At 37.5% G+C, this 11,996-nt stretch overlaps 2 protein-coding genes across 2 annotated transcripts; one reads left to right on the forward strand and one right to left on the reverse strand.

Annotated features, from left to right (window-relative positions):
• Nucleotides 1–1,463: 1,463 nt before the first annotated feature.
• ddx19a (DEAD-box helicase 19a) lies at nucleotides 1,464–9,685 on the forward strand. The gene is made up of 11 exons (XM_033970110.2): nucleotides 1,464–1,913; nucleotides 2,186–2,243; nucleotides 2,956–3,175; nucleotides 3,750–3,842; nucleotides 4,239–4,341; nucleotides 4,784–4,898; nucleotides 5,543–5,720; nucleotides 6,544–6,781; nucleotides 7,130–7,292; nucleotides 7,856–8,047; nucleotides 9,473–9,685. The coding sequence occupies exons 1-11, from the start codon at nucleotides 1,851–1,853 to the stop codon at nucleotides 9,532–9,534; spliced, it is 1,485 nt and encodes a 494-aa protein (XP_033826001.1). The 5' UTR covers nucleotides 1,464–1,850; the 3' UTR covers nucleotides 9,535–9,685.
• Nucleotides 9,686–10,618: 933 nt separating this feature from the next.
• ubxn10 (UBX domain protein 10) lies at nucleotides 10,619–11,788 on the reverse strand. The gene is made up of 2 exons (XM_033970112.1): nucleotides 11,402–11,788; nucleotides 10,619–10,948 (listed from the first exon to the last, which is right to left on the reverse strand). The coding sequence occupies exons 1-2, from the start codon at nucleotides 11,786–11,788 to the stop codon at nucleotides 10,619–10,621; spliced, it is 717 nt and encodes a 238-aa protein (XP_033826003.1).
• Nucleotides 11,789–11,996: the final 208 nt, after the last annotated feature.

An 11,996-nucleotide genomic window follows, 5' to 3' on the forward strand; every position in this document is an offset into this window, starting at 1 on the left:
GTTTTCAGTGATGACACACAGAGAGCTGGACAGCAACAAATCATTGAGTAACTCAGTTGACAGGTCTTTGTATTACAAATGTTATTTAAGAAAAACACTGCCTTCCCACGAGGGCTGTGCTATTAATGGATTTTTAATTGAGAACCAGTTGTTGCAAATTGTCAATGATCAGCTTGAGTCTGTTTAATTCAGCCCTACTTTGCAGCCAATCTTTTGTTAGTAAAAGTGTGTGGGTTGGAGTTCAGACTCTGAAGATTGGACTATTTTTGTGTGAAATCGCAAGTCTGTCTTGTTCAGAAATTTAAGAGAGCATTTTTATTAAATTTAATTAGAAAAACACTAATCCAGCTGAAAATGGTGATTGGTCAAAACAAGGACAAAAACGTTTTTTTATTAGTTCATGCAGTCTCCACAAATAAGTCAAATCCACAGTGCCTAGTTCAGGGGTGGGCAAACTTTCTGACACAAGGGCCACAATGGGTTCTAACATTTGACAGAGGGGCGAGGCCAGGATATATATGTATATATTACATTAGAGATTTGGCCTGTAACATGTAGCAAAGCATGAATATGCAAGGCTCATTGTACAAATTGTTTTCCAAATGCACTAATTCAATTAACAATTAATTTATTAAATTTCAGTTAAATGAACACAGCAGAAAAACTCTGCTTACCAAGTGTCAAAACATCAACAACAGATCAAGGTAAATTGAATGAGGTTTACCCTTACCTATTTTAATATAATTTGGTCACATTCGGTGGGCCGGATTAATAAGCCCAAAGGGCCATGTATGGCTCCCGGGAAGTAGTTTGCCCACCCCTGGTCTAGTTCTAAATAAGTACAACATAGGACAACATTCAGCTTGCATAGCACAGGTTGAAAGCCATCATCTATACATGCTTTGAGAGAATATCATTTTACTACCTAGACAGAGCATACAGGATAAATTAAAATAAAAGGAGACAACTTGTATTATTAGTAGTACAATAGAATAGTGTGTAGCCTATAGCTCACCAATCAAATCTGATACTAGTTGCTTCATCTGAGTCAAACTAAATAGAAATTACCACTTGTAAACCACAAAGCTATAAGAAAGATGTAAGATATCACATTCTTATCCAGGTAGTTATTGCTAATGATTCTATTTCTACTTCTTCATTAATCGCATTCAAGTCAGTTTGGCTATGACAAAGTATTTCATTTTAAATGGTTTTGTCAGACTTTACCTTGCAGTGGCATGGATGGGTGGCACGTGGCTTTTTTCCCCATGGTTGCTATGCTGTGTGCTTGTCACGTGACCCTTATCAAAATAAATGTTTGAACACAAATGATATCATATTATATCAGTCAGCCTAATAATAACTTACATACGCACATAACACATCTTCATTTATATTTCTGTGGTGTTTTTTAACTAATTGCTATGTGTAGGCGGGCGATGGTCACGTGGTTGGAAGACTAGCAAAAGGGAAAAAAACAGGTTTGCTAATTAGCCTAATGTAAAAAGTTGATTATTATTTATCATATACTGTTTGATTTGTACATATACTGGGTTGGCAATAAACCATTTTTGTTAAGTTCCTCAAATGTATCACTGTAGCTCAGACTATGACTTTAATGCAGTGAAATTCGCCATAAATAATTCGTTGACTGTTTTAAGATGGCAGCCGTCATAGCAATGGTTGCTCGGACTACTCTAGTGTATTTGATTGGACGGGTGGCCTTGCCTCAGTAGTTGCGGCGCATAGTCTGTGCAGTGTAATCAGGCTAATCATCTTGGCAATTTATTCCACTTTCTCATCAACTCGTAGCTTAAAAAGTACACAAAAAACATCTCAATTGCTTGAAAATGTCGGGAGAGTCGTGGGCGCTTGCAGTGGATGTCCAAGAATCCACAACTGAACCGATAAAGGTGAGTTAATTTTGGTGTAAAAATGTCAAGTTATCGCGCGCTCACCTGCGTAGCTCAACTGCCAAACATATTTTGGGGGAAATGCGTGTTTTTTCTGACAAATTTAGCATTTTATTTGATTTGCATAATTCAAATTAAAGACAGCACGTGGACATATGAGAGGAGAATTAACTGCTGAACTAATTAAAGTTTAACATAAGTTTATAAATCGCTCATCGCAATATTTTACGTTAAATGTTAACTGTGTGTTTGTTTTTGTTTGTTTTTATCAGTTTGCCGAGAAAGGCAACCGACGTAGTCACTCACCCACTCTGAGACCTGATCTAAATGGTAAGAAAATTACTGCAGAGCTGAAGAACCAACGGCCATAGTTATTCTAAATTCATTAAAGGTGCACTATGTAACTTTAATGAATTTAGAATAACTCATTAAAGGTGCACTATGTAACTTTTCTTGCTTGTCTTCATAGAGATGTTATTGCTTTGCCTTGATGTTTCACAGTATAGTATTAAACCTCTACCTCCATGGAGACAAGCAGGTGACTACTCCACTAGTAGACAGCCTTTTTATTTTAGTTTGAGTAGAAGCCAAATATAAACTTGACCAAGATGCACAATGTGGTGTAAATGTTCCGGAACCTAAAACGTTTTTAAATGTGCACTGTGTAAGTTTTTATTGCTGGTCTCCAGGGAGATGTGAAATGCATTTCCTGAAAAGTCCCACAATAGGGCATTTAACTGATCTATCTCCATGGAGACGAGCAGAACGCCAGACCAAGTTAGAGGTTACTTACAGTAAGAATTCACGATTTTGACAAAAATAAACACCTCTAATTAAAGGAATCCAAAATGGCAAAAGATGCTCATCCAAGACGTTTCATCAGTTCCATTCAGTTGAATGCAAAATAGCTGCATTTTATGTCATACTCTGGAACATTTTGGGCAAAGCAATATAATCTCCATGAACCACCAAAAGAATTACATTATTTATGTATTTAGTTTTTTACTTGACAATGTCTAATTATTCTTTTGTCTTACCAAAGGAAACCTCATCACGTGCAGGTCTTCAGGCACAGAAGATGTCAAACGTAGGAGCAGTGGAGATGTGGAGGCGGCGGAAAATAAGGCCGATTTGGCTGAGCGGAGTTTGTTGAATAAAATGATCAGAACCAGTTTGGTGAGGAACAGGAACCAGGTGGAGGTGCTGCAGAGGGACCCCAACTCCCCACTGTTCTCTGTGAAGACGTTTGAGGAGCTCCGACTGTGAGTTTGTACCAGTTCTGTTCTTGTTCTTGAATAGGTTTTAGAATGTCTATCCATGGGTTTCAGAATGATACAAAATTATGACTGTTGTCATAGCAATTAACCATTTAAAACAAAACATTACATTTGTTGGCAAGTCCTCTCCTAATCAAATAATCAGAATGCAGATATCTGACCTGGGTTATTATTACTATTATTACTACTTACTATTTCAATTTTTTGCTACAGAGTCTGCCTGTTGCTTGTCTCCATGGAAATATTATTGCTATGCCTGGAATGTTCCAATGTATGGCATTAAATGTATCTATCGCCATGGAAACAAGACACCACCAGGCCAAGTTACTGGTCAGATCTGCGGGGATGTATGCAATATTCAAATATTAAAGCTACTGAACAAGTAGTTTTAATATTAAATCTTGGCTACATAATTTTGACACTATTTGGGGAAAGTGATTTAAGATGAAAAAATGTTGAGTGATGATAATAATCAAATAGTCCTGAGATTAATATTCCATAGTTCTAACAACTCAACATTAAAAGTATCCTGCTAATAATTTCACTATTTAACCCTTAGAAAACCTGAACTTCTTAAGGGGATCTACAACATGGGCTTCAACCGACCATCTCGAATCCAAGAGAACGCTCTGCCCATGATGCTGGCACAACCGTGAGTTTTTATTCATCTAAAATATCCTCATCCAGAGAGTTTATTTGCTGAAATGGTCGGCTGCATTGTCAAAACATGTCATTAAAATAATTAGTTGTCTGAAGTTGCAAGCTGTTAAATTGTTCTGTCAGTATAGATAAACTTTGTTTGTGACTGCAAATGTGAAACGCAGGTACATAAATTGCAATTATGTGAGCAGCTGTTTACTTGTTTGCAGAGGCAGATTAGCCAAAAATTACACTCGAGGAATATTTTTATTGAAGTGACGGTACTCCTAAGTAAGAGTATGCTGCTAGAAAAATACTCTGAAAGTAAAAGTTACTCAAGTAAATGTAACAGAGTAAATGTAACAGAGTACTACTCACCTCTGTTTTTATTTGTAAATGTTTTGTTTAGTCCACAGAATCTAATTGCTCAATCACAGTCTGGAACAGGAAAAACTGCAGCCTTTTCCCTGGCAATGCTCAGCCACATCAACCCAGCCAACAAGTGGACACAGGTACAGTTTAATGTCGATGGAGTGGAACAATACTGATGCATATAAGTAGTGTTTAATTATGTATATATTTTTGCATTATATACTTATACATTTTTTGCAAATTCCTAATGGGTAGTGAAAATATTATCTATCAATATGGGTTTCCATGAAAAATGTTCTAAATATTATTTGAGCAACACAGGTAACCTTTACTTTTGAAAATTAAATAAGTTTAAAATGAAAAATATTACTTGTTTCCTAGTTTTATTTATGAGGTAACATATTTGCTGGTTGCATTTATCATAACATTGCTCTATATTTGTGGGTGGTTTTAAACATTTGTGACCAGTTCCTGGATGTTTCCCATCCATACAGTTTTATATAAACCTTCGCATTTAAATATAAACTATACTTTGTCCAGCTTTTCTTTTGAGTTTGTTGAGACTGTTGTTGTTGTTTTCAGTGCCTGTGCCTCGCTCCCACATATGAGCTGGCTCTTCAGATCGGTCAAGTGATTGAGCAGATGGGGAAGTTTTATCCTGAGGTCAAACTGGCGTATGCTGTTAGAGGCAACCGAAGTAAGAAAACATGAGGGAAACCAGACCAGCGCAGTGGTCATGTCACAATGTTGAATTTTAGTGTTGCAAAAACTACAAATTGGTCAGTACGCATCCTTGCTTTAATAGGTATTGTCAAACTACATTACACACTATAGGAAAGATGTGGTTTTAGTAATCGGAAATTCTAATTGAAATCAAAAAAGACATTTAGACATTTATAATCATGTTTAATTGAAAACTGGCATCCAGAAAGATGTACTTTGCAACTTTTCTGATGGAGTGTCTGACACCTTTTTGTCTCCATGGAGATTTTATGGCAGTAAACTATTTGTCCACAGAGACAAGCAGGTGACTGCGCCAGGCCAAGGTACTGGTCTGATCTGTGTAGAGGCGACCCAGATCACAGGAGTATGTTTTTCAAAGTGCAATAAAAACCGGTGTACTTTTAGAAATAAGACTTTAGTTCCATACTATGGAAAATTCTATGCAAAGTCACACCATTTCCATGCAACCAAGCAGTGGTGAACCCCTCATCAGAAGAGTTACATAGTGCACCTTTAATTAGAACTCAAGATGTTAACCGGACAGTTGCTTTTGTCATGTGATGTTTGAGTTATTTATTTCATTTCATGTGTCATTTCTTATGTGTGTTATGTCCTAAGTGGCTCGGCGTGTGGCGCTGCAGGAGCAGATAGTGATTGGGACCCCGGGCACACTGCTCGATTGGTGCACCAAATACAGAATGATCGACCCAATGAAGGTTTCTGTGTTTGTGCTGGACGAGGCTGACGTGATGATCGCCACACAGGGCCACCAGGACCAGAGCATACGCCTACACCGGTCACATAACACTGCATTTCTAAATCTAAATATATGAAAAGGATGTTTGGGATTTCCCCATAGATTTGAATTGTATGCATGCACAAGTATCACAACAGCACAGCCTGGATTTAACATTGTGCACTCTGAAAACTGTCTAGTGCTGCTCCTTTAGAGGTTTGAATTATTCTTGATGATTAGTTCCATCAGTCACAGCTGTTTACTGCAGCCATTCAAATATGGAAGACCTCTCCTATCTGATAGAACCATATAATTTGGGGTGAACTTAATTAGTCTCCTTTGATTTTGACATTTTGTGGCAGAATGAGCAGGTGAAAAACATAATTTCTATTGATTTAAGGTAAAAAAAAAAAAAAGGAATGATGACTTAAAAGGTGTTGATAGCTAATACTTCCAAATAAGAATATTTTCCATTATTCTTGTGCCTTTTTATTAAATAATGTTGGTTTATAGTCCAGGTAAAAACAGATTTTAAATGTCTGTTAATTAATGTGTCACTAATCTAAGGTTAGTTACTTTGCTTTTCAGTCTGACATCAAAATTCTGTCTACACAGACCTGAGATTTGCATCCATGGGTTTCAGAATGATAAAAAAAAATTGCACTGTTGAGATAAAATATTTTGTTTTCAATTGTTAATTTTTATCTCTTGGATAGTCAGAAGTCCTCAAAATGTCACCTATTCATGAGTTTCAGCTTCCCGTTCATTTAACCATCCAAATTATGGCACCATTCAACAATTTAAAACAAAATATTCAAATTTTTTGTCACTCAGAAACAGAATATAAAAAGGTGAAATCTGAATTCCTGTTTTTATTCGCCAGACTCCTACCACATGGCTGTCAAATGCTTCTATTTTCTGCCACCTTTGAAGACTCTGTATGGAGGTTTGCAGAGCGCGTGGTCCCTGAACCCAACATCATCCGACTGAAGCGCGAGGAGGAGACGTTGGATACAATCAAACAGTTCTATGTGATTTGCACCGAGAAGGAGGACAAGTTCACCGCCCTGTGTAACCTGTACGCCTGCCTCACCATTGCACAGGCCATGATCTTTTGCCATGTAAGTCTGACAGAATGGGCTTTTCAGATGGTCAGATATGTTTTTCTCCGATTGAGCAGGAGCTAGTATTTTTGTATCAATTGTATGTGCTATTTTCATAAGAAATCTGGGAAATTAAACTACACAAGTATGTTTATTATATATGTTGTATTTGTTACAAGTTCTCTCGTCCTGCTATGATCAATAATGTCACAAAATGAAAGGTGCACTTTTCTGGTGGAGAGTGGGTCACCTGTCTCATAGAGATGTTGTTGCTTTGCCTGGAATGTTCCACAGTATGGCATGCACACTCTAAAGCCCGAATACTTGCAGTATGTCATTTTAAATGTGGATGTTTGATTTCTTCAGACCCGTAGGATGGCTGCTTGGTTGACAAAACAGTTGATTGAGGAGGGTCACAAGGTGGCGCTGCTGAGTGGTGAAATGACAGTGGACCAAAGAGCTGCTGTCATCCAGAGATTCAGGAATGGCATCGAGAAAGTCCTTGTCACGACCAATGTGTGCTCCAGAGGTAAAGGAACACATGTTTATCTATACACACTATAATGGTAGAAAATCAGCATAAAACTAATTTTCTAATTATTGCAATCACACAGAGGTTACACAAGAGCTCAGCAGAAGTGTATAGTTTTTATTCTTTGTAGAGCCTAAAATGAAAATATCTTTTTACATTTAAGTTTTCATAAAGTCAAAAAGTGATCAGAATAAAGGTTCAGATGAATACTTGCAACTCTGCCTAAATCACAATGCTGTGCTGTAAGTCCAATCTCTGGTCCACTGGTGGGTTGGGCCCAATACAAAAATGGAAGTAGGATAAGAAGGATTCTTGTGAGTTTCTGTGCAGGCTAAATTTTAGTGATACTTTAGCCAATGGTTCAGTTAAGCTTTGATTTTGACAGGTTTTTTTTACTTGATATCCTTTTTGTTTAACTAGTACTTATGCAAAAAAAAAGAAGTCCATATACCATTGCATTATTCAACATAGTTATCCAGTATCAGCTGTCATGTCATGCCACTGTACTCTGTTTGTGAGGGGGTTCAGGTTAACAGCTATTGATCAAAGATTGTTTGCAGGTATCGATGTGGAGCAGGTGTCCATTGTGGTGAACTTTGACCTCCCGATGGACCTGGACGGAAACGCAGATAACGAGACGTATCTTCACCGGATTGGCCGCACGGGACGCTTTGGCAAAAGGGGCTTCGCTGTGAACATGGTGGACAGTCAACACAGCATGGACCTGCTGCACCAGATAGAGATACACTTCAGTATGTTACACTCAGATTTACAGTTGGATTATTAATATTTTGCAGTCACTTCATGCGCGGGGTGTTCTGCATGTATATCTGTCAGAATGATCAATGCACACAAACACTGTCAAAATATTTTAAAACGAGAGATTTCAAAACTCACTCAAAATACAAAATGGATTTAAATAACACATGTTGATCAAAACAAGCATTGCATTCATGGCCCTGTTTAGGAATTGGTTTCAACAAAAAGCTGTGAGTTACCAACTGGAACAGTTGGCTAATGCTAGCGAGCTTGTGACTATAATTATATTTGAGAGGGACTTGTTTAACACCACCAATCAGCTCATCTGTTGTATCTCCAACTAAGTCTCTTTATGGTCAGATTGTGTTAAAACAAAGTTCAGATGAAAGTAACAGAGCTTCAGACAGAGCAGTGCCTCCAGTTAGAATCACACCCTCAGCGAATGTTGATGAGATCAGCTGCAAAGTATCAATTCAGAAATACATAGTAGATTAATTGCTTAACTCCTAAACAGAGAAGTTTGTCATGATCACAGTATTTTAAAATGCAATGCTTGCAGATGGAGGCCATATTCTGTTTTTGGATTGTTCAAAATAAAAAGGTTCAACATTTGTGGATTTTTCTTTCAGAGTTAACATAAGGGCTTGAAGTCCTTTTAAACTAACAATCTCACCTTTGTAACTGCTCTTGTGAGAAAATTATTTGATCTTGGTTAAGTGGTTCTCAAACTTAACATCAACTAACACCAACCAAGATACTCGGCTACGAGCACCACCACATCTAAACCTGGACTTTATCAGGTCTAAATTAGGGCTAAACAATGAGACTAAGCCAGGTCTGAAATAAGACTAAATGAGACTGCTGATAGAGAAAACGTCACACTTTATCCCATTTTCTTGTTTGTGTGGGTAGGTCTAGTTACTGAGAAATTATCATTTACCAGGTCAAAGCATGGGCTGCATGACAAAACTATGGGCCGTTTTATCATGTGAATGTTCTCTATGCAAGTGTCCAGTAGGCACCACATTCCTCACATCACGAGGCCTTCAACACTTATCCTGGGTTGTTTTTTTTAGAGAGGTCAAGCTGACGTCACAGCATGAAACCTAACTTAAAGGGAAAAAAAAAACATTCACCAAGCTGACACATGGATAATGAATAGAATTTGCAGTCTTGCTTTTGTCTAGGGATGAAACGATGAGGATATTTTTGACAGAATTAAAAAAAAAAAAAAAAACAAGTCATGTACCAGTCCTCGTGTCTGTTTAATTGGCGCATGGCTAATTTTCTACCCTTGTGTGTCCTTTGCTGACTTGCACTGGTAAAACGACCCAGAATGCACAAAAAACATATGTTTAGCTGGAGCAGACAGTAATTTATTATGCAGTGACTAACCTGTTCTATTTTTTTCCCCGCAGACCGCAAAATTACAAAACTCGACACTGAAAATCTGGAGGAAATGGAGAAGCTGTTTCAGTGAGGGGTTTGCCTCTGAAGCGGCAAACGCGAGCCTTCCTTTTGTTTAAATTGTTGTTTGATTTTCTGTGTGAATATGATTGAGTTAAACTTTTAAAAAATCCTGTATTTTCTGTACTCTTTTTGTTCAAATAAAGAGTACACTGTGTTGTCTTAATGAAGATTGATTTATTGACAATACTACAAAAAAATGATATGGCACAGAGAGATTTATTTCCAAGGTATTTATATTTGGATGGGACAAAAAAGCGTTAGGAGATGTTACAAGCTGTAGATCCAAAAAGCAGTTCTACAATGACAGCAAAAAAATTAAGTCTCGTGGACCCAATCTCATATCTCTTCTTGTCTTGCGGAAATTGTGTCTCATCCCACCTCTAGTGAATATATTAGTTTTAGATTGATTGTTGATTTTGAAACAGTTTAATTGTTGTCTGGTCTACACAGACACCAGAACATGTTCTGTGACTGAACAGGAATTGCATCACAAAAAAATCAAGATGCCCTTAACCTGGTCAGAATCCAAGTCAAAATCTCATCCACTGGCCTTTCTCAATCTATATAATTAAGTGATTAATTGGAAAAGGAATAGCCGCTACATCAGTCGATTATAAAATTATTGTTGCAGTTTTACAGGTAAAAAAATTAAAGTTTGGATCTACTACTATTGAATGTTTTTTTAATTTTATTTTTTCCTTTTTTTTTATATGATGCAAGATATACGGAATTAAGTAGCAAAAAAGTGAAATGACTCTAAATAACTAAATATTGCGTTATGTTATATTGAATTCTTCAAAGTGGCCACCGTTTGCTTTGGTGACAGAGCTGCAAACCATTATCTTTATGGTTTTCACTTCACAGACACATGCTTGGGTCAAGAAATGTGAAATTTGGCTAAAGCAGCGATCAGAGCAAACAGTTGTTATTAAAATACAATTTAAAATCTAAAACAAGTTGAGTAAATTGTTGACTACATTCAACATTCTGTGTTCCTTCATAGTTTTGATGCGTTCAGTGAGAATGAGTCAAGAAAATAAAGAAAAAAGAAAAAATGTGCCCAAACTGTATGCAGCATTATTGCAGTTTTGGCTTCACTCATCCTGTTGAAAGATGCAGAGCACAGACTTATTGCTGATCCCGCATTGGGCCAGAGTCAGGCTCATGTCATTAAAGCTCCTTCGAGGCACCTCCATGGTCTCTATTGTTGTGTTTCCTCCAAACTTCACCCCATATGTCACCTCTGCACTCGCCCTCACGCTGAGCAAAGTGTCTGATGAGTGAAAACACTGCTCAAACCTCCTTCCTCCTGGGTCTTTGATAGCCAGCAGCATTGTGTCTGGTGATAGCGCCACCATTCTGTCATTCTTTGAGCTGCAGGTGCCAAGTAGTTGTCCTTTTGTGTGGCCTCCATCACCACATGCCTGTAAACGGAGGTTTAGAGTTGAATTTAAGGACATATTTTAAAGACTAGGCCTACATTAGTAAATAAATGTTTGTTAATAGATTTTTTTTTATTATTATTATCATTGTTTGTTACCACTGAGGGGTTTATTTTTAACACATTCATAGTTTTAGGGAACAAAAATATACAAATATTTCAGCATAAATCTTTATCAAAATTATTACATTTGAAACCATATAACGAAATACTTTTACTTTTTAATCTTTAAGTACATTTTAAAGTAGATTTTCATGTGATACTTTAACTTGAGTACTTTTTGCTCCAGTATCTGTACTTTTTACTTAAGTAAGAAAATTGAATACTTCTTCCACCACTGTGACAAAGTTGGTAATTATTAATAAGGAGTAGCCAAATGGTATCACAGAGGAGCTTTTTAAAATGCTTTTTTAAAAATCTCTGTGTGTGTACCCACCTCTGCAGACTTTAAAATCTGCTTGCCGGTGAGTATTAGACTGTGCACTACTTTATTCTCGCTGTGACTGAGTTTGGACCTTCCTTTCTCTTTCTCTATGGACGGGAGAACCTTGTACTTGTTGAGGGACTGTCCAGCCGCAGACCCGTCCGGCAGCTCGTTTTGTTGAATCTGATTTTGGCTCAGATATCCAGAATGCCGCATCTCAGGTCTTGACTGTGAACGGGGCTGGTTATCCGGTCCTCCCACGCCAAACTCGGCCGAAACAAGTGATCCGGTAGCGCTTTGTTGTGGATTACTTTCACTGTTGTTTTGGAAAAAGGTGAGCGTTTTCGTTGACCTGCGTCGTCCTTTCGAGGACTTGGGTCTGGTCAAATGCACTGCCATGTGGCACACTTACACCACAATAAAGTGCTTAACGCAACAAAACTGCCAGTAGACGCTAAAAGTTTGCCTGTTTTCCTATTAATAAATGTAAAAAACAAGTTATCCAAGTGCAAAATGAAAACACGGATGCAGGAAGTACTCCGTTTGGCGTAGGGGCGTTACCATGACAACAGCCGTCATGAACACAAATTTATATATATATATATAT

Source organism: Periophthalmus magnuspinnatus, chromosome 7, assembly GCF_009829125.3.
Source record: "Periophthalmus magnuspinnatus isolate fPerMag1 chromosome 7, fPerMag1.2.pri, whole genome shotgun sequence".
NCBI lineage: Eukaryota > Metazoa > Chordata > Actinopteri > Gobiiformes > Gobiidae > Periophthalmus > Periophthalmus magnuspinnatus.